Below are 22,844 nucleotides of genomic sequence, written 5' to 3' on the forward strand. Positions count from 1 at the left end.
TTCACCTTGACCACACCTCCTCCCCTTGAGTAACCCCCCTCACCTGCCTAACAGGACTCGGACCCTTCCCCAGGACCCTTCCCCAGCCAATCGGCTGAGGCCACAGCCATTACCTCACCAACTGCCCCCAGGCCCCAATAAAACCTTTGTCCTTTTGAAACTCGCTCTCTTTCCCTGGTATCTCACCGCTGTGTCGGTGCAGGTAGGGGATTGAGCTCGAGCTAGCTCGAATAAAGGCTCTTTGCTTTTGCATCGGACTCAGCTCCCTAGTGGTCTTTGGGGATCACGAATTCTGGGCATAACAATATAAGCAAATCAGACCCTTCTGTCGCTCCTCTTCCAGATGTATCTTTTATCTCAATTTCTGTAATAATTTCCTTTATTGTTTGTCGTGTTTCAAAGGCTTTCTATCTCTGGAGCAAGTAACACAAGACAGAAAGGTGTCAAAAAATAGGCTATTTATCATGTGGCTATTTTCACATCCTGTTATCCCTAATAACTATTTAAAAAAAATTTTTTTTAACGTTTATTTATTTTTGAGACAGAGAGAGACAGAGCATGAACAGGGGAGGGGCAGAGAGAGAGGGAGACACAGAATCCGAAACAGGCTCCAGGCTCTGAGCCGTCAGCCCAGAGCCTGACGCGGGGCTCGAACTCACAGACCGCGAGATCACGACCTGAGCCGAAGTTGACGCTTAACCGACCGAGCCACCCAGGCGCCCCGCCTAATAACTATTGATCAGTGGAGTAGGGTGGTTCTGAGAATAAGCATGGTCTCTGTCTCTGGTTTTATTGGAGCCAGGATGAGGGGAAAGTCTGTTCTCAAAATTATCAGCAATCCGTGGATTAAGCTGAACCCCATAAGCAGTAATGCCTCTCAAATAGCCATTGACATCAATCGAGAGAGACACCTCCTTGCCTTGATGGTAAGTGTGACACTACATAAACCCTCACAAAACCCACTTCCTTTCCAGCAAATAGAAAACAGTTGAGAACATGAATTCACTGTCAGCTTTGAACACCGGGGAGGATTGTATCTGTTTCTGGCAAACATGAAGTTAGACCTCTGCTATTTCCTTCTCTTCTGCTTTCAAGTTGAAGTCCTAACAGGTAAGTGGCCCATTTAATATTTCTCACTAAGTTATGATTCAAATGAACATGAAGAGAAACCAAAGGTAGGCAAAGTCAGGCGCCAAATAGAAGGGGTTTCTGTTTGTTTTTTGTGTTTTTGTGTTGTGTTGTTTTTGTTTTGAAAGCAGCAACAATTACAGAAGAGCCCCCAAGCACTTGGGCTCAGGGTGTCTGTGGCGGTGCAGCTGCTGAGAGCGTGGAGTTTGTACCGCTTCCTTTGATATTGTGTTTTAAGATGAAGAAAAAGGTTTCATCCGACCATTAAAATTTTAAATTACCTGCTTGGAGTTACGTGTGAGTGGATCAAGTCGAAGAGTGGCTTACTGTTCTCAGAGAAAGATGAAAGGCAAAATGACTTGTGTCAACTGAATGAAAATAAAATAGTCTTGGCATTTGGACTGGGAATTCTTTTTGAAGGAGAAAATAAAATGGAAGGGCTTTGAAAAAAAAAAAAGGATTTTGATTTTCATCTTATTTGGGTGATCTTGTGTCAGATATGCCACAGGCTGCCACAGAGGTTTTATTTGACGCTAAGCGTCAGGGTCCCTCGAAAAGGCCAAGGAGTAGTGGATGATGTAAAAAGACTCCCTAGCCTCTGGAGACATTAAGGAAAAACAAGCGACCATTCTAAAGTCCTCAATTCTCTCTCTTAGATGGCATATGTCAGACTGTTTGAACGATTTAAATAATGCTACCCACAACTAAATTAATAAACGGGTTTCTGCTGCTTTTAACTTGGTACATTTTTGTAATACTTTTATCCTTCACTCTGATCCATGTTCTTGAGGTTGGCAAAAGCAAAGTGAAATTACATTAAGTTGGAAAGTTCTATTAACACTGAAAGTGAAGGCAGAAATTTAGTAGGTATAATCTTATCTAGCTAGACATAAATTTTGCAGTTGTACAAAGAAATAGATTTTACTTTTCTCTCCAAAAAACTAAAAAGCAAAAGCGGATTGGTCAAATGTTTCATCCTGTGGTAGTTCAAGGTGGCCCAAATGCTCTTAAGTAACGAGGACTGAGGAGTGAACAATCAGAGTCTACTTACAAGTTCCGAAGCCAGCTTGGGACTACTTGCTTGTTTTTAAGGCCTTTTCCACAACCCAGTGAAATCTTTTATTGAACAACAAATGAATAGCTTTGGAATGGATATTTATCCATTCATTCATTCACTCATCTATTCATTCATGCAGCATCAAGCACTTGCCAGGCAGGAGGTACTGTGCGAGCTGCTGTGTGAACAATGATGAGCAAGCCCTTATCAGCCCCTGCTCTCATGACGCTAACTGAATGACTGAGACATTAATCCAGTAATCCCACGAATTAGTGATCACTATAGCCAGAATTCAGAGGATGTCACAAAGAATCCTCTCTAGACTGAGTAGATACGGAGGTGGGGGTTGGAAGCAATATTCAAGTCTTTTCTGTGGACGTGGCACTTGAATTAAGATTGGAAGGATAAGAATAAATGGGGAGGATCGTATGAGAGTGAGGAAGAAGATTCCATACCAGGAAAAGAAGAAGTGCAAAGGAGCTGTAGCAAGAGGAAATGAATTAAGGTCAGGAAACTGGAATAAGGTAGATGTGCCTGAAGGAGAGGGGTTTGGGAAGGTAGAAGATGATGCTGGAAAGGAGAGCAGAAAGCAGACCATTGAGACCATATGGGCCATTTAAAGAATTTTGGATTTTTTCCAACAACATTGGCTCAAGTCATTGAAAGGGTTGTACTGCCCAAATGAACCCCAGTATGTTAAACCCACTTGGGCCCTTAGAGTTGTTGATAATGTGCTTATTATCAGTCTGATACTTGAATTAATAATTGTGTTACTTCTATGGAAGGATGAATCGAGTTGTTAGACTAAGCTGGTAAAGAAATTGTGCTTCTAGAACGATGTTCATCTTAAGCTCTAGTGGAATAATCCCAGAATTCACTCTTACCACACAGAACACTATGCCATGTGACAAGCCATTTTTTGGTTTGACAGGCGGCAAAACAGGCGTGAATGACTAAATGGAGATTCTAAGTTGCTAACAGTCTCCATGTTCAAAATACCATCACGCTGCATATATCTAGCACCAAACGGTTCTTAAGAGCCTAAAAGAAGTATGCCAAGCACTTGCAGGTCTTTTCTTTTGGCATATTTTTAATCCTCCCAACTAAGTAGGCTCTCTCATCCCACAAAAAGGGGGCGTATTCTTATCTTCAGGTGATGTTTGAAGAATCTCAGACCAGGAAAGGCTGAGTGATTTGTTACATAGTAATTAGTGGCAGAACCAAGATTACAACACAAAATATACCTGACTCCAGATTTCACATTCTTTCCTCATTTGTTGAAGTAGCAAGAGCTATAACAAATTTTAAAAGGAGAGAAATTCTCAGGTTTGCATTTGGTTGATGAGTTAATAGGTTGGAAACCTTGGTGATTTCTAGTCTTTAAAAAAATATGTTTTTAATATTTATGTTTGAGAGAGAGAGAAAGAGACAGAGAGAGAGAGACAGAGTACGAGCCAGGGAGGGGCAGAAAGAGAAGACGACACAGAATTCCAAACAGACTCCAGGCTCCAAGCTGTCAGCACAGAGCCTGACGTGGGGCTCGAACCCATGAACCGCAAGATCATGACCTGGGCCAAAGTTGGACGCTCCACCGACGGAACCACCCAGGTGCCCCAGTGATTTCTAGTCTTAACCATTGATCTCAGTGTAAAATTTAACAAAGTCATCATCTTGTGACTCTGGAGTAATAGGAAGCTCCTTGTTGTAAAAGGGTCTGGAAAAAACGTGAACCTCTACCTGGGTTTGGAAGACCCTCTTTCTACACCTTATGAGCAGTGAGAACCATGTGGGTGAGCTTATGAATTCTGATTTCAGAAAGACCACTCTGAAAGCAGCATGGATGCTGTACCTGAGTGGGAATGATGGATGTGAGATGGTGCCTAATAAATGTGCATGTCTCATGATGTGTTCTGGGAAGCGGCTGGGAGGATAACCCTCAGGTGCAAGTTGAGCCTTGCTGTTGATTCCAAGGCATCCAATCTGTGACCCCTGAATTCCATCACCTCAGGAAAAACAGCCCTTTGCTGCCTGCAGACGGGCTCCCCCCTGAGATTAGAGAGAAGCCTGCTGATCCAAGCTGACCTTCAGCCCCTCCCACAACCCCCTCAAGTAGTCATGTTGGAGTGTTAAAAACCCAGATTGTTGACTTTTTTCCCCATTGATGAATTCAGGCCATTCCCAGTCAGTGTGATGAGCCTGAAAATCTGATACACTTGATTTTATCCCTTCATTGTCGTGTTTATTTCTATTTCTTTTCCTTTGCTGTTGTATCCTTTTAACTAAGTTTCTTTTAACTTCCTTCTTTGCTTCTGTAATTTGGAAGGTTCACTACAGTTCTTAACTGAGTAGTCATTATGTTTAGAGCATCTTGAGTGCCTATTATTGGATTAAAATAATGACAATGGCCTTGCCTGATGTGCTGACTCCACATTCCCCATTGATCTGAGAACTCCTGAAGGTTCTTCCTGTCCCACTCTCACGCTGTCCAGTTAGCACAAACCCCGCCCCAATCTTGGGCTTTGAAATAATAATTGCAGATCATTGCCAGGTTTCCTCTTACAGTATTTCTTGTCAGTTTTAAGGATCTCTTCTTCACCCTTCCTTCACCTATTTTCAGTGCCAGCACCCCTCTTGCCATCTGCTCCTGTCTTGTGATCTCTGTTTTGATACAGTGATTAGAAGACTTCTATCATTTTCTGCAGATACCTCGAACTCTGTGAATTCCAGCACGGGTAAAGAAGTCTTTCTTTAACTCTGATGGGTGACCAGTATCTTTCCTGGGAATGGGATTCCTGGACTGAAGTCTTTTCTCTGAATTCTCTGTGGATCCTCATCCACTGTCCGCTGGCTTCTAGGGTTACAGGTGAACAGTTCCACGCTACTCTGATTCTTGCTCATTTGTAAGTAACTTTAAAAAAATCTCTAGGATCTTGTATGCTATTTATTTCAATATTGGAATTCAGGAATTCTGCCAGAGCATGCCTAGCTCTGAGTATTTTCATTAATATCGCTTGGGACTGAGTGAGCCTTTTCAATCTGTAGACTTGAGGGTTTTGTTTTGGTTTTTTGTTTTTGTTTTTGTTTTTTAATTTTCAGGGCTATTTTTCTCCCCATAGTTTAATCATATCTTTTTCTTTGTCTTTTTCTCTTCTTTCTAGGAATATCTATTATTCTCATGTACGATCTTGAGTGCCGTGTTTTTTCAGCCATAGTGAACACAGTGGCTTTCCTAATTTCTCATTGTTATTGGCAACCCCCTCAGATGAAGTGGAATAGCATAGTTTTTAAATTGCTAACAGCATATTCCCATTTCTTGGTAGAAACAGAATGTAGGTGTGTAGACAGGGCCTGATTCTCATTTTGGTTTTGCTCACTGTAAGGTGTATAAACTTGTTTGACTTAAAAAAAAAAAATGGCCTCAATATTCGCAGTTGTAAACTCAGCAAAACCCACAACTTATGCTACCTTCCTAGCTTAAGGATAGGAAATTTCTATGCAAAAGGATTTATTAAACTTTGTAAATAAAAATCATCTTCAGCCTTTTAATACCCAAGGAAAGGGCCACATTTACTCATTAAAGGCTCATCTGTGCTATTGCTATTCTAATAAATTGAGTCCTTCAAATGGCACTTTTTGGTCATCCTAAGTAAAATAGGACCTTTGGCATTTGAAGACTTATGAAAATTCAAAACTAGGGGCACCTGGGTGGCTCAGGTGGTTAAGCATCTGACTTTGGCTCAGGTCATGATCTTGCAGTTCGTGAGTTCAAGCCCCACATTGGGCTCTGTGTTGCCAGTTCAGAGCCCTCTGAGCCTGGAGCCTGCTTCTTTGTCTCCCTCTCTCTTTGCCCCTCCCCTGTTCTCTCTCTCAAAATCTGAACATTAAAAAATTTAAAAAAATTCAAAATTTGGAAAGTAGAACTTAAGTATTTAGAAAGTATACAACACAGATGAAAACTGTTAGTCAAAACATGATTTTTTTCATTGCTTTAGCCTGTAAGGTTGATCAAAACAGACCAAGATTTCCAAGTTTAAAGAGAGTCAGATGTTGGGGATATGGTCCTCCTCTGAGTCACATATAACGTATCGATGCCTGTTTCTACTTTGCATGAGGCAACACTAAGAAAAATCGAGTTGACTCTAGGGACAGTGACAGACTCACGAATTTTGGTTCTGTCAACCACTAGTTCTGATAGTAGCTTTTGTTTGTCGGAGCTGTGTTGACATAGGCATGGCACTTTCAACAAGCAATTAGAGATCATTTTAATATAGCTGTTTTGAATTTGAGAAATCAAACTTTTTACAGCCAACGTTTATATTTTCCTAGGACTCATCACCAAAATGTCCATTCATGGAAAACAACAACAAACAAACAAATCCCCTAGTTCACTCACAAGAAAAGTTGTGTTTATGTTGTACTATGTCTAAAACAAAAATATCACATTATTTCCTGTTTGCACCTGTTGAATGATAATGAAAGTTTGTATGTGTGAATCCAAGTTTTTACATGTCTACAGGCAGAGAAGTTACAGAATAAAAAGAAGTTTGTCAGAGCAAAGAGCTAGACTTTGTTGCAGATTCAAATACACAGGGTAGCTCATAGCTTAATGCATGGTTGTTGAATGAGCATATCTAAAGAAATGCGTTCAGCACAAAGTAATTTTATATCTAAGAAATTATTTTAGGTATTTTTGGTATATGATAACTTTTTAAATCACAGAATACATATGTGGCATCAATGTAAATAGTACTTAAAGTACTTGGGATGATAATATACCCGATACATCTGGAAGGAAAAGAAATATCCAAACATAACTTCCCAATCAAGTTTAATGTTAAAAGCTTCTTTTTTTGTTTCTTTTCTTTTTTTTTTTTCTTCAACGTTTTTATTTTATTTTTTTGGGACAGAGAGAGACAGAGCATGAACGGGGGAGGGGCAGAGAGAGAGGGAGACACAGAATCGGAAACAGGCTCCAGGCTCCGGGCCATCAGCTCAGAGACCGACACGGCGCTCGAACTCACAGACCGCGCCACCCAGGCGCCCCTGTTTTCTTTTTTTTTTTTCTCAGCAAGTCTCTTTAGCTTCTGGGCTTCAGGTTCTGTAACATTAGGGGGTTGGACTAGATTACTGGACTAAGAGGCTCCTTAAGAATGCAGGCTCTGGTTTAGATCGTCTAGGTTCATATTATGGTTCCACCACATATTGGCTCAATAACTTAGGGCCAGTGATTCAAGCCTCTGTTTCCTCAAAATACGAAAGTTTCCTTAAAATAGAAAATCCAACATAAAAGACTGTTATGAACATCAAATTATGTATTGCATGTAATGCATTTAACAGTATTCAAGAAACTCTCAATGCTTATAAATTGTTGTTGTATTATTATTTGGAAACTTTTGAAAGCTGAAATATTTATTTAACTTCCAGACCTATTAGGCTTCAGAGAATTGGCCAGGTAGCATTCAGTTTGAGTCTTTGTCTTTGGACTGGGAAACAAGTATTCTCCAGTAAACAGAATCTCTTGCTCTGCTTTTCTCGTTCTTCTCCTCAGTCCATTGCAGGACATTTGCCAAACATGCTCAGCCTCCATGTTTTTCTATGCACTCATTTATTTTATTGAGCTTATAAAATGTTCTAGCTCCTTGGATGGTTTAGGTGACCATACTACAGTTCTTATCCTTGTGAAGCTCATGGTTAAATGAGGAAGACAGACAAAATAATTATGATCTAAGATGATATGCATTGTAAGTACGTTGGTGTAAACAAAGTATTATTGAGAGCATAGAGATAGGTGTCTTTGTCTGGGGTCTCAGGGACCAATTTAAAATGGTTCTTAAAGAATGCATGGGGGTTTCTAAGAAGACAAAGAAGTACCGGGATAGTCTAGTTTATGGGAACAGTTTAAGGATGTGAGAAGAATGGCCAAAAATTTAGTATAGGTGGACCATATATGGTCCACAGATTGTGAAAAGAGCTGGTGTCATGCTAAGAAAATTGATTTTTTTACCTCATAAGTAACAATATAATAGAGACTTTAGGCTGGGGAGTGAAATGCTTTTTAGGAACACAATTTTGGAAGCAGCATTGAGGATGGATTTGGAAACAGAGAGACTGCTGCTGAGGCCAGTCAAGAAGCTTCCACAGAGGAGGGAAGACACAAAAATGCCTTGGATTGGCAACAGAAATAGAGAAAAGCAACTGAATTCAAGAGATATCCTTGAGCTAAAGTCAACGGGACTTAGTGGCCAATTGGATCAGGAGAACCAGAGAGAGGGAGGTATGAGGAAGGGGGTCAGACTAGTGACTCCCTTAAATGACAAGGTTTGGGTTTGGGAGTGAATATTGAGTTCAGGTTGGAAATGTTATTCTTGATCTACCAAAGGAAACCAGATAGAGATGTTGAAAGGAAACTGGTGATAAAGGACTGGAGCCAAGGGAAGGGGGGCTGAGATAAAGGTGAGTGTTAATAGAGTAGAGAGGGGAGCTGGAGCCTTCAGTGTAACAAGCTCACCCAGCCAATGCCTTGTCTATGTGCCCAAAGGAGGGATGAGTAGTAATGTGGATATTCTTGGGTGCCAATAAAATTCTTTCTCCCTCCCCTTCTGTGTAAGAGACTTGTAATTTAATCTCATGCAATTTCCCTGGTGGGGCAATTTTAAATCACTGACAGTGAATTAACTAGGAAAGTAACTTGTTTTAACTTAACTGTTACTTCATGAATATTGCGACAAAGCTTTATAGCATATTTGATATTCTTCTGTTTTTATGAAGAAAGTTTTTACTAGAAGAAAATCATTTTTCCATATTTTTCTTATTCTGTAATAGGATACACACTTTAGAGGACCGAGGGTTGTTTTATCCCCCCAACAAATTTCCTTGGAGAGTAAAAACAATACACATATGTGTGTGTGCGCCCGCACATGCACACACACACACACGCACCACACACACGCGCGCACGCGCTCTTTTGGCTTTTTGATTTTCTCCTCACTTCTTCACATCTTTTGTCTTTGTTAGGAAGTTAGATCAGATTGGGTTTATTTTGTTTATCCTCCCTACTCACTTCAATCACTTCTTTGGAGTATGGATGCCTTTGAATGGTAATGTAAGTATGGAAATGATGCGTGTATAAAAATATGTAATCAGGATTCTGAAAGTTTTAGCCAGTAGACTCGTAAAAAATGACAATACTTTAATTAAAGGTGAAAAAAAGTGGTAAATGCACATTTTTTTAAATGCCAACATTTCTTAGTAAAAGATAAAATGTAACAAACCCTAAATAAACATTGCAGTTTTTAGGACTTCACCTCTTATGTCACACTCATGTGCCGTGCTAAGCTAAAGTTTATTGTTTGATTACAGAAAACATGTTTAATAAGCACTATCAATAATTGCATACTCAGGAGATCTTATCTTTCTATCGCTCTGAGACCTTTGTGGAGGTTTGTGGTTAGAAGTCTGAGTTAAGGAGAATGAAATAAAATTACTGTTTTGTCTCACACCCCCTGCAGTTGTGTGGGTTTTCTAAAGTGTTTTTGCCAAAAGATTTCAACAGGGGATAATACAACTGCTTACAAGGAGTCCTGGCAGGATGGGTTCCAGTAAGGCCATCTTATACTATAGAAATGGAATGGTTTAGGGGCGCGTGGGTGGCGCAGTCGGTTAAGCGTCCGACTTCAGCCAGGTCACGATCTCGCGGTCCGTGAGTTCGAGCCCCGCATCAGGCTCTGGGCTGATGGCTCGGAACCTGGAGCCTGTTTCCGATTCTGTGTGTGTCTCTCTCTCTGCCCCTGCCCCGTTTATACTCTGTCTCTCTCTGTCCCAAAAATAAATAAAAAACGTTGAAAAAAAATTTATAAAAAAAAAGAAATGGAATGGTTTAGATATTAAAAAAAAAAAAAAACCGTACAAATAAACTCTTCTGAGCCACAGTACAATTCTCAGGAGAATGATCTTTTCTTCTGATTTGTTTTTTTTTTTTAACAACCTCCACAGTTCCCACGCCCAGGGGATACCAGTGTTCTTATCCCTTAAATAACTTGAAAACCTAAAGAAATCACCTAATGTAAGGACTGTGATTTTACTCTTGGAAACATTAGTCCACTGATGTCAAGAGTAAAGTTATAACAATCATAGTTAGCAGCAGTTAACAGGTTTGAACCTCTATTGGGAAGGTTGTACCCTTTAGACATGGTAGTCTATGTGATTAAGAAGACACAATACCTGTTCTCCAGAGTACTTATAATCCAGGAGTACTAACAAGTAAACAGATATGGTAGCAAAACAAAAACTAATACTTAATATTTAGATTTTAAGACCCATTACTCGGAGTCAAGAGGACATATTTCTATTGTGTTTTAAATAATGTATTAAGTGCTGAAAGATATAGCATGGTGTTTTATCCTAAGTCACTAACATGCTGTAGTTATGAAACATCTGAGTGTATTAGAAGAATCATTGGTCCAGGGGCCCCTGTCTTGGCCATACATTGGGCAATTTTAAAGACTGTGCACTCTGGAGGATCTAAATAATCAACCAGGTTTAAACTTGTCCTCTCCTCTGTAGAGAATTATCAATCATCTAAACAAGTCTTTATGAACCTAGTAGATATTTAAAGAGAAAGAATCTGTTTCTTTAGAGCTCAGAGAGAATTTTCTTTAGAATCTGACATTCCATTTCAGGAGATACCCTTCATGCTTGATTATACATTTGCATGTACTTGCTTCTAGAAGAAAGACAACATGGCATAGCTAATCATGAGATCATGTTCCAGCAATGAGCTATGGAATCCTGAGCAAGATACTCACTTTTCTGCCCCAAGTCTAGCTTGATAAATGTAAATATAAAATGAAAGGCTTAACTGGATCATTTCTGAGAGCCTTTTGGTTCTTACATTGTATATTCTATTCATCGCCCCAGATTTATAACATCACTGAAATCTACATATTCATTAGTTCATCTCTGTGTCTAATAAGTATTTATTATGACTTACTACATACTACAGATGCTATTGTAGATAGTTGGGATGGATTGGTGAAGGAGATCAACAAGGTACCTGATTTTAAATAGTGGGGTAAACCTGATGTAACAGTGGGGTAGCCAGACAATAAATAAGTAAATAAATAAACCAGATTATTTCAGGCAATGAAAAATATTTTCTCTCAGTAATAGGACAGAAATGACTTGGGGGGTGTACTTTGGATTGAGTGGTCAGTGGTCACTAAAGAAGTAGTAGTTATGTGAAGACTGGAGAGAACATTCTAGATGAAAAACCAACCAATTCGAAGCCCAGGGGACCAGCTTCTTATATTTGAGGAATAGAAAGAAGAGCAGTATGACTGCAGCGTAGTGAGTGACTGGTATAAAATGGTGTTGGAGAGCTACGTAGGTCATGCAGGTCATGGAAACTAGGCTGAGGAGCTGAATTTAATTCTAAGTGAGATTTATATTTCATAAGCAGGGCAATGACACAATCTGTGAATGTTAGAAGATCATTCTGGCTTCCCTGAAGAGAATAGATGGTAAAAGGGCAGAAGTGAGAGCAGCAAGTTAGGAGACTCTTGCAGTCCTAGAGAGAGATGATATGGTTTGGCCCAGTTGAAGTTTAGATGCAGGAGCAGTGGATAGACTCAACCAGACATAAAACAGAAGTACAGGAAGTTAGGCCTTCTTCCCATAGACAGACTTTAACATGATCCTGTAAGCTCAGTCTGTAGTGATCACTGTCTCGCTTCATGTGGTTGCCTGCTTCCATTACCCACCCCTTGGTTGTTGCTAGTGGCACTTCAACCGTAGATTAAACCCAGAATCTTTTCTGCACCCAAGAAGTTATATTTCCTGTGGACAAATAATCTAACCTGTCTGTGTCTTCAGAAAGAATTGGACTTGTATAATTTCTAAGTTTACCAGGTCTAATTGTTTATGATGCTGAGTGGGGCTTGAACCATGTTACAAGAAACACAAATGTGAAGGAGAAGGTGTTTTGGGGAGTCTGAAACACAGACAGACAGTGTCTATGAGAACTTAGATGGAGATGATATGTTAGGGAGGAAGGTGAGGAACTTATCAAAGACTGTGGGAAGGGAGATTTTGGAAGATGATTTTATAAGAAGTGGTATGTAAAAAAAAAAAAAGTAAGCTGAGATAAAAGAAGAAAGAACAGAAGAAAGATTGGTGAGGGGAACTCTCACAATTTTTAACTTCTGGTACAGCAGAAGAACTGATCAAACAGATCTGACACTCAACCAAAATGAACACTGGCTATAAAAATTGGTGTTATGACACCAGCACTCCCAGTTGAATATTAGATCTGGATATGAGAAGATCCAGGAAGGGTGAAGAAAAGATTCTAGTTGTTTCTGCAGTTATAAGAAACCAATACATTCTGATTTTCCTTAAATTATCTGCCTACCCGCTAAATGCTTTAGCCATGGTTATGGGAATGATCTCCTTTTGGTAGTGTTTTTTCACATGTCTCCAAAGGCTAAGGAGCATTTTTAATCAGGTACTGAAGCATATCTGTTCTACAAGTGCCAAAGTAATTATGAAGCACTTGATTAAATGTCATACCTGCTTCTTTTAATTGAACACATTCAAATTGCAGACTTAGAGTTGTCAAATGGTTTTCCAGATGAAAAGCTTAAGCATTGGTTATGTAGAAACATAAGTCAGGCTTCTTATCACTATCTTTAATAATAAAAAGCCCACCTAGATTAAATATGATAAAGTGAACAAGTCAGAGTGCCCAGAAGAAATGACACTTTGGAATCCCCAGCTACTCCTCTGATGTCAATGGCACACATCCTTGGCATTATCACTCAAGAAAAACTTAGGTAGTCTTCTTAGCCCTACCTAAACACTTTCACAGGCAAGGAAGATAGTCTCATTCAATTTATTTCTCCTGACTCCCCTGGAATATCCCAGTAAGATTCTGGAACAGAGAAGACTATTGGAACAACAACAAAGTAATAGCTTATCTTGCAATCTTCTTTGGATAGGTTTTGATCCTGGATCCCTAGTGAGTAAGTGTTGGAAAGAACTTGAAGATGTTTTAGTACTTCCTTATTTCACAGATGAAGAGACCAAAGTCAGAGGGGTACCAGAGTCACAGACTTGCTATAGCAAGGCCAGAATTTTCCTCTCATTTCCTTGGGAATCACTGCGTTGCATCTTCCACTACTCGGCACTGCTGATCATTACCTTTCATCTTGTGTTGGGTTGTGGGTCATAGTGTGGGCATGGGGCAGAGAAGAGAAGCTTATGACAAAACATCTTCAGAAATACAAGATAGGGCATCTATGTCTATGTGTTTACATGGTGGCCACAGACACTTTGGCCCCAAGATCTCTGTGGTTTACTTGCTGCCATTCTAAAGTCCTGGGAAAATTTGCTCTGGACATTTTAAAAAAATTTTTAAATATTTAGTTTTGAGAGAGAGAGGGAGAGGGGAGACGGGAGCAGGGAGGGGCCCGGGACGGAGGGAGGGAGGGAGAGAGAGAGAGAATGAATGAGCAGGCGAGGGGCAGAGAGAGGGAGACACAGAATCCAAAGTAGGTCCCAGGCTCCGAGCTGTCAGCACAGAGCCCGACATGGGGCTCAAACTTGCAAACTGTGAGATCATGATCTGAGCCAAAGTTGGATGCTTAAATAACTGAGCCACCCCCCTCCCCCTTCCCCCGCCGGTGCCCTGGACATTTCTAAAGAAACTGAGAACCAGCCCACTGATTTTATTCTCTGCAGGAGAATACAGAGTCCTAAACATCAGAGCAATAGTCATGCAGCATAATTTATTTTCACATAAATAAGTCCCCAAGAAAATATCTTTCATTTTAATCTAATGTAGACTGCATATATATCCATGCTATCAGTTATTTCCTTTTGCCTTTTGCTTACATTGTTTCCTCTATTTTTAAAATGAAGACAAGCATTATTTTCCTTCTGTATAGTTACAAATTTTTGTTCTAGAACAAGACATCTATACAGAAGACTGAACATCAGTGCACAATAAATAATTATAAAGCATACTACCTTGCCTGCATAATCACCACATCTCAAGAAATAAAACACTGTCAACACACAGAAGCCTTTCTACCCCCTGGGTTTTGCTTCCTGATCCAACATTTCCTTCCCTTTATGTAAAACCATTAGACTGAACTTTGTGATATCCATTTAGGTTATATTTTCTATTTAAAATTTTCTTAGTGTTTGTTTATTTTTGAGAGAGAGAGACAGAGACGGAAACAGAGCATGAGCAGGGGAGGGGCAGAGAGAGAGGGAGACACAGAATCCGAAGCAGGCTCCAGGTTCTGAGTTGTCAGCACAGAGCCCTACACGGGGCTCAAACTCACGAACCAGGGGATTATGACGTGAGCAGAAGTTGGACACTTAACTGACTGAGCCACCCTGGCCCCCTGTTTCTATTTTCTTAGTCATTAGGCAAGAAATCACAACAAGCATACTTCACTTACCAAAGTTTCTCATTATACATACCTTTACTATTTCACTTTGTTTTTTATTGTTGATGTTGAGACATCACCTGCCAGTCTAATAGTTCCTTCTCTGAAGGTAAAGTGTCTCTTTTCTATGGCTGCTTTTAGGATTTCCATTACGATGTATCTAGATGTGCACATTTAAAAAAAAAATCTGCTAGGGATTTGTTGGGATTCTTGAATCTGGATGATGACTGCACTTCAAATAATTTTTCTAACCTAATTTTTTAGTTCATCAATTCTCTCTTTAGCTCTAATATACTTTGAAAATATCCATGGAATTTTTAATCATAGTATGGATTTTGCCAGTTTTATTTGATTCTTTTTCAAATTAGGTTTTTTGTTTGTTTCTTTTAGTTTCCTTTGCTTTGCAGAGGTTATTAGAAGTTTGTCTTTTACTGCCTTAAATGCAGTAAGCCCCGTTGTTTGTTTTGGGATCTGACAATTCAAATATAGGACTTTAAGGGGGCTTTGTTTCTGTAGTCCATTGTTTGTTTTGTTTTCTTGCATGTCTGATTAATTTTTTTGGTGTGCTTGTCATTGTTTTTAAATATTATTTGTGGATAGGATTTGAGGCCTACGATGTAAATCTTTCTTCCTAGAATAGTTGCATTTTTACTCTCAGTAGCCTAAGGGTAATAATGATCCAAAATGACCCTGAACAAAATTCAAGGATTTAGGTTTTCTGGACCATTGAAGTGGTTTGAGCTGGTTTCCTTCTGGTTTAACCGGAGTCCAAGAAGGGAACCGTTTGAGATCCCAACTTACTGAGGAGAGGATGGCCTTCTAGGTTTCTCACTTTGAAGACTCTGGGAGTTGAGGCATGAAAACAAAAATTTGAACCTGGGAGAACAGCAAACACTCAGTAAAAGCAACTTCTAAACTCTGCTCATCTCTCTGAGTTCTGGTTCTTCAGATTTAACCCACCAATTTCTTCTCTTTGCTAAACCTTCTTAAGCCTCTTAATAATATTTTTTAGACCTTTTGTTCAGCAATTTTGGTTGTTTGGGTGTGGGAATTTGTTGGAATCTGGGTGGTCATAACCAAAACACTAGAACACTTAGGCATATTTTCACAGTCAAATCTCCAAGTTGAAAATCTATCCCCTTGTAATATGGAATCTAAATTAAAGAGATCTAAATTAAAGCCTGTAGATATTAAGAAAAATAAGTAACTGTGCTAAATCTTAAATAAACTTAGGACAATTAGTGCAAGCAGAGTTGTGGCAGGTGAACCAACCTGCATCATGTTTAGTCATATCATAAATTAAAGTTCTTTCAGAAAGCAACATGGCAGTACGTAGCGCCATAACATGTTTAAACAGTTTGACTAGGTCATAAAAGCAAAGTGCTAAAAATCACCCTAATATTCAACACTGGAATGCTTTAACAAATTATATATTAACATTATGTCCTAATATACATAAAGTCATTAAAAAGGATGACTGTGACAACTATGTAAGAAATGGAACTTTTATGATATATCATTAAGTGACAATAGCAGAACACAAACACACACACACAAAGAAATAGGTCTATAAAAACAAGTGTATATCTGGAAGATAGAGGGGAAATATACACAGATAGTATGTCTATTTCACAATAGGGCTGGACAGCTTTTTTTCCTTCAACATTCTTTTTTTACTTGCTATATTCTCTTTAAGAATAAAGACAGATTTCAAAACTTAAGCAAAAAACTTTCATGCTAATAATTTTCCTAATTTCAGTGAGAAACTTTCATATAAAAAAAAAAAAGGAAAAAGGAACAGAAGAGAACAGTTACTTATAACCCAGTAACTCAGAATCTGCAACCAGACTAAAACCATTTTGGCTCCTTCCTTGCGTGACCTCTGTGTAGCTTTCAAAAATACCCTTGGCTTCCTAGAAAGCTTAAAATGTATTGGGAAAAAAAAAAAAGAAAAAGAAATTGACAAAAATCTGGTGCCTTACCATTGTCATCAGACCTTGATTCAATTCTCAATGGATCAGATTCAGAGAAGACACATTTCTATCATTTGAAAATGATTCATCTGTTGTTTTACTCTCTGACAGGAGGGTATAGTGTAAATATATATTTATATATAATTGTTCATTTTTTAGTTTAAGCTATTTTTCACTTTTTAAAGTTTTTTTGCAAGTTACATCTTTCCCCAAATTTCGTCCCAAATCTTCCTTTGTTTGACAAAGTGCTAATCCTCCTTCAATTTCAATTTTAAAAATCAAAAGGGCATTATTTGATTCTATAAACAAAATTAGAACCCAACCCCCCACCTTTATTTGAACAGTACTCCCTTCCTAGCATTAATTCAGATGTTTTACTACATATTTGTTTATCATCTGTCTCCAATATAAAAGCATAATCAGATAATATGGTGCCTGCCCTGTGTAAATATATTATTTAATATGTTACATATTATATACTCATATGTAACAAGCAAATTTCTGGTCAGGTTATTTTCGAGGGCAGAGTTTTATTTGTTGTCCTGTTCTTCTTTTGGTTGTGAAATTCTTTCATTTTGGTGCAATAGAGGTGACTTTATGAAGAGAAGAGATCAATTTTGTGCTCAAATACAACTAATAGAGTAACATCTTCATAAAATGTCACTTTTGCTTTGTTTTCTTCCTTTTTATCCAGGAGAAATCAATGATTCTGCCAAGTCTGAGATGTTTACCTTTCACGATGGAGGCATACAAATTTCATGCAAATTCAGTGAGATTGCCTTGCAATTTAAAATGAAGTTGCTAAAAGGGACGGAAGTACTCTGTGATCTCACTAAGACAAAAGAAAGTGGTAACACGGTGTCCATTAAGAACCTGAAATTCTGTCAAACTCAGTTATTCAATGACAGTGTCTCCTTTTTCCTGTATAACTTGGACAATTCTCATGCCAGCTATTACACCTGCGAACTGTCAATTTTTGATCCTCCTCCTTTTCAGAAGAAGAATATTAGCAGAGAATATTTGAATATTTATGGTAAGACACTGTTTTCATCTTTCAGACTTAAGAGTACGTTCCCATTTAGCAGCTTTTCTCACTAATGAAAACAACTAAGCAAATGACTATTGTTTAAAGTTTATTTATTTATTTTGTTTTGAGAGAGAGAGAAAGAGAGAATCCTAAGGAGGCTCCACACTGTCAGTGCAGAGCCTGACATGGGGCTCGAACTCACGAACTGTGAGATCATGACCTGAGCGAGCCGAAACCAAGAGTTGGATGTTTAACCCACTGAGCCACTCAGGTGCCCCTAAGCAAATAAGTATCGTTTGTGGAGTTCATTTTGGTGCAGTTGATGAAAAATATGCAAGAGATAATTTATTATTATTAATAATTAGTATTAATCAGTAATACACAATTTGATCATGTACACTATTGAGTTAGAAATAGGTTACGTTGGGGCGCCTGGATGGCTCAGTCGGTTAAGTGTTTGACTCTTGATTTCGGCTCTGGTCATGATCTCATAGTCCACCTTCTAGAGATTCTCTCTCTCCCTCTTCTGCCCCTCCTCCTCGCACTGTCTTTCTCCCTCTCCAAAAAACAAAAAAGAAAAGAAAAAAATAGGTCATGTTGTCTTTAAAACGCATAGGCCATTAAAAATCAGGAAAAAATTTAAGACAATTACCCAAATCTGTGGCCTAATGGCCATTGGCTCTAGTCATGTAAAACTTAAGGTTTTGGTTAGTGTTGGTTTTGTGGAATCAAGTGAGAGGATTGAAAGCCATAGTTTTATACCATTACTTTTCCTACTTAGTCTTCTACAAAAATATAGACAGAAAAAGTCCTCCCTAGTAACCACATTTGTAATCATTTATGTGCATAGAATCTTTCAGGTTTTAGTTTTTAAATGCTTGCTATAATACTGAGATGGTGTTATATACTGTGCATTGGGTTCCATGATTGTAATGAAGGCAAACTGCATTTGATTAAATCACTTTTTTGAATTTGGTAAAAGAACTTGTGATTCGGCACCCAAAAAGGAGATTTGTTTCTCACAGTTTTTCCTTAACATGTCTCCTTTCCAATCCAGAATCACAGATTTGCTGCCAGCTGAAGTTCTGGTTACCCATAGGGTGTTCAGCTTTTGTTGTAGTCTACATTTTTGGATGCGTATTTCTTTGTTGGCTTACAAAAAAGGTGAGCAATGTCTCTATTTTTCTCGCCTCTGCTTTCCTGAAGAATATCAGTAGTTATTTACTCAAAGCACCTACTGTTCTTGCCAGAGTGATTTGATTAACAGACATTTTCTTTTCCATAAGATAGGTCTACTAACTACTAACTTGGAACAGAAGCTTATTCTATAGCTGCTTCATTCTAAAAAAGGATTTGAGGGCTTATGGAAAGAGCTGTTATTATTATTATTCAAAAAAGAGAAGGGAATTGGGGCCAAGAAAACATAAAAAGTCAGGACGAAGATTGAAACATAAAAATAGATGCTTCTGACTTCTGAGAATCATTAAATATGGGCTGCAAATTTGATTCTAAGTTTCCAGAGTCAGGACAAAGATGAAACAGTTTCGTTTCACTCAACTTGTCAGTTAAACAATCAGTGAGAAAGTCTTATAAGGTGTCAGTCTTAGCTGAGAAGTAAATGGCCAACTTCTTTCCATGGCTAAGTTGTTAGGACGGTTTTTGAAGAAGACCATAGAAAAACTAGGAAGAGAATTCAACAATGACAAAACAATCTCTCTGTGCTGGAGGGTGTTATTTCCAGTCTTTCATAATATAGGTTCTCAATGAGAGAACTTACACCATTCTGCATTTTACACAGGTATCAGTTGGCAGACCATGGGTGTATCTGTGCCAGAATGGAATTCAAAAAGAAAGATAAAGAATAGAGTGAGATAGGGCTCGCTATCTAAATCTACAAAAGAAGGGAACAATAAAAACAACAATGAGGGAGGAAATTCAGCACAAGGGTCTTTTTATTTAAAGCCCTTTTCATATTGGTCTCCTACTTAGCTGGAAGTCAGGAGCCTACACCACATGCTAACGCTTTTGTCGCAGATCACTTCAACCAAGAATAGGAAACAGTGAAAAAAGACCAGGGATGGAGATGAGGAAGAGCAGCTGACAAACCAAGTTTCTGACTTCTCTTTCAGAAGTATCGATCCAGTGGGCATGACCCTAACAGTGAATATATGTTTATGGCAGCAGTGAACACAGCCAAGAAACCTGGCCTCACAGGTATGGCTCCGTCTGGGGGTTTGGGTAGAGCAGAGTGTTCTTCACAGTATGCTTGGAATTTTAACTTTTTATTTTATTTATTTTTAAAGTTTATTTATTTTGACAGAGACAGAGAGAGAGAGCAAGTGAGCATGTGTATGAGCACAAATAGGGGAGGGGCAGAGAGAATCCCAAGCAGGCTCTGCACTGTCAGCTCAGAGCCTGACGCGGGGCTCCATCCCATAGAACTAGGAGATCATGACCTGAGCTGAAATCCAAGAGTCAGATGCTCAACTGACTGAGCCACCCATGTGCCCTTAATTTCTTATTTTAAAGGAAGGCCAAATGTCTCTCTGGCCTCATTTTAGTCTTTTCTGTGGAAATTTGAATTTTTCACTTCAAGTTTATCCTTTTCTGCAGTACACTGCAGACAAACAATGTATTTGTAAACCACTATTAAAAAATAAACGAGCAAAGGATCCATAAAACCACTATTGTATCACCGCAGTTTTCTAATTGGTATTTCAAAAGCTAGCATGATTCTAAGTCTTCCTTGGTAAAAAGTTCTCTAATTCACCTGATAAGCAGTTATTGGAGATCAGTGAGGTACAAATTGCTGAGTAAGGAGCTGTGGGAAATGCAGGGGTATATGAAGGATTTTGGACAGAGATCTGGAAGAGAGATCTGGGCTGGTGCTACCAGGGGAAGGAGGAGGAGCTGGTGAGGCTCTTGCTATTCTGGCGAAAAGAAGGTGGAGGGAGAGAGGGCCCGGATGGCTGCACAAGGCCAGTTAGGTGCGACCTTTGACTTTTCCCATTCAGAGCGAACACTGTCAGTTTGAGGTTCATCAAGCTGAGGAGCATCTAGAAAGTCTAAAGCATCCCTTGTGGAAAATTTGTAAGTCTTATGCCTTTGAGGTTGCGACGAGAGGAGATATGTGATGAGACAGAAGGCCCCGAAGTTCTGCCACCATTCAGTGGTAAAGGACTTGTATAAAAAGGATGCAAACAGCACCTGTAATCATGGAATTAAAGCATGGGAAGGGATCTAAATGCTCCTTCAGTCTATCTCCTCATTTTTTGGATGAGAGAAGTTGATGCCCAGGATGTTCAGTGACTCTTTTGGTTCCCTAGAGATTTCCCACCATAGCTTTGTCACTAACAAAGAGCATGCATTTCTTTACTTGCCTATTAAAAAAAAATCTTTTCTTTTAATCCCTGTGCGTGTTATAATGTGTCTGTTTTAGTTTGGATCCCTGAAAAAGCAGACCCCGAGACAGAGACTTGGGTAGAAGTAGTTTATTTAGAAGGTGACCCCAGGGAAAACGGGTAAGGGAGCAGGGAGAGTAAGACAGGCAAGAAGGAAAAGCAAATGGAGATTGCATTACTGAGATCTCAGCTGGAGGCCACAGAACCTCTGAGGAGTGTACAGGTGTCTCCAAGAATTGTTCTTCTGAAGGATGGCAAGTGGGGTATTTATCCAGTGGATCCCATCCCCACTGGGTTGGAGTTGCCTGTAGGGTCCACGAACTTTCCCTCATCCATCCTGGAGCCATGCTCTATGCTTGGCTCCCAAGTCTACAGAGAAATCCCTGAGACAGAAAGCAGAGTAATGCATGGTGGGACTCTTGTGCTAGAATGGACAGCATGTACAGAAGTGTCTACCCCAGCTGTGGCTGGGATCAGAGTCGGGCTATTTCACATTCCACCTACGAACTGTAATCACTGAAAATGGCCATAGTGTAAGCTTCTTGAAGGTAGGTGGGTCTCTCCTCTGTATTCTGAAAGCAATATGCATACACAAGTTCAAGCAGAGCATGTCTCAGCTCCTCTGTCAAGTATTTATTGCATGATTATGTAAGTAGTACCAGGCCACGTGATCTGTGTTGGGTAGAGAGAGGGGAGACTCAAGCAAGTCCTGGTCTTTAGTCTGTAATGTCATTGGGAGAGCTAATGTGTTTACATAGAGGGTAGAATCATACAATAGTGTCAAAAGTCCTCAGTTGTGAAGTCGAGAGTTCAGGTGATGTTTATTACAGGAGTTAAGAGGAGGCTGGGTAAAACTTCACGGCAAATATGGAGCTGGTGCTGAGTCTTGAAGCATAGAGTTTGGATGGTGTGTGTGTCTGTGTGCGTGCATGTGTGTGTACAAGAGTCAGATGAAAGGGACAAACTTGTTGAAGGGAATTGGAACAGAGTGCCTTTAAAAATGTTGTGCTACATTTTGTTATAGGTGTGACTCATAATTTGGAACTTTGTGGCACCCAGGCATGAACCACGTGGGCCAGGTCCCCTCTGACTTGAAGCGCAAGATTCCCACGTCCCCTGGACCACAGAGAGTCAGACTTGATTTGAATACATGCATCTTCTGCTGGTGTTCTGTTCAATCTGGACTAGTGACTATGGGTCAACAGGGGTTTTAAAAGGCTGCTTCGGTACTGTTGGGTTATCAAAACACCCTCTTGCAACTAGTTTTACAGAAAGCCCAGCTCGTGTGTGCTCAACAAATAGACCTCACTGGGATGGAATTCCTATCTTCATATCTGCTTCTAGCGATGCACCAGCCAGGAGAACAAACACATGTCCAGATATTTTTAAAAGATGCCGTGGGTACCGAATCTGCAAAGCAAATGGGCCGCCAAGGGCCAGTATCTCTCTGCACTTCACCTATAGACTACCTCTTCTTCCTCTAGGGCTGAGCATTCCTTTTTAGCCACACAGTAGGGGAAGGTGCTTCAAAATTATAGCTATTTTATTTCTGAGGTATCAACATGTAATTGTACTATTACAATAGGTTAGTGCACAGTACTCTTTTCCAACATCTGAACCCCAGTCCTCTATTCCCAAGAGTTTAGATGCCTTCTTCTGCCTTCAGTTTTCCTTTTTAAAATACTCTACATGACTACTTGACAGGCATTCTGTTAAAAAACAATTTTTTGTAATGTTTATTCACTCTCGAGAGAAAAAGAGCATGAGCATGGAGGGGCAGAGAGAGAGGGAGACACAGAATCTGAA

General features: G+C 39.5%; 1 protein-coding gene across 1 annotated transcript; it reads left to right on the forward strand.

Moving 5' to 3' along the window:
* Positions 1–993: 993 nt before the first annotated feature.
* Positions 994–22,844, forward strand: ICOS (inducible T cell costimulator). The gene is made up of 5 exons (XM_040475973.1): positions 994–1,110; positions 17,305–17,643; positions 18,695–18,801; positions 19,767–19,851; positions 22,063–22,844. Exons 1-5 carry the CDS (start codon positions 1,053–1,055, stop codon positions 22,101–22,103), a joined length of 630 nt encoding a protein of 209 aa, XP_040331907.1. The 5' UTR covers positions 994–1,052; the 3' UTR covers positions 22,104–22,844.

This window comes from Herpailurus yagouaroundi, unplaced genomic scaffold, assembly GCF_014898765.1.
Source record: "Herpailurus yagouaroundi ecotype Mexico unplaced genomic scaffold, PumYag 140, whole genome shotgun sequence".
Classification (NCBI taxonomy): Eukaryota; Metazoa; Chordata; class Mammalia; order Carnivora; family Felidae; genus Herpailurus; species Herpailurus yagouaroundi.

Coding starts and splice junctions, on each gene's coding strand:
- ICOS (XM_040475973.1), top strand. CDS start 1,053: ATGAAGTTAGACCTCTGCTATTTCCTTCTCTTCTGCTTTCAAGTTGAA. Junction 17,644..18,694: donor AGAATATTTGAATATTTATG/GTAAGACACTGT, acceptor TTTCCAATCCAG/AATCACAGATTTGCTGCCAG. Junction 19,852..22,062: donor CAAGAAACCTGGCCTCACAG/GTATGGCTCCGT, acceptor ATTTTGTTATAG/GTGTGACTCATAATTTGGAA.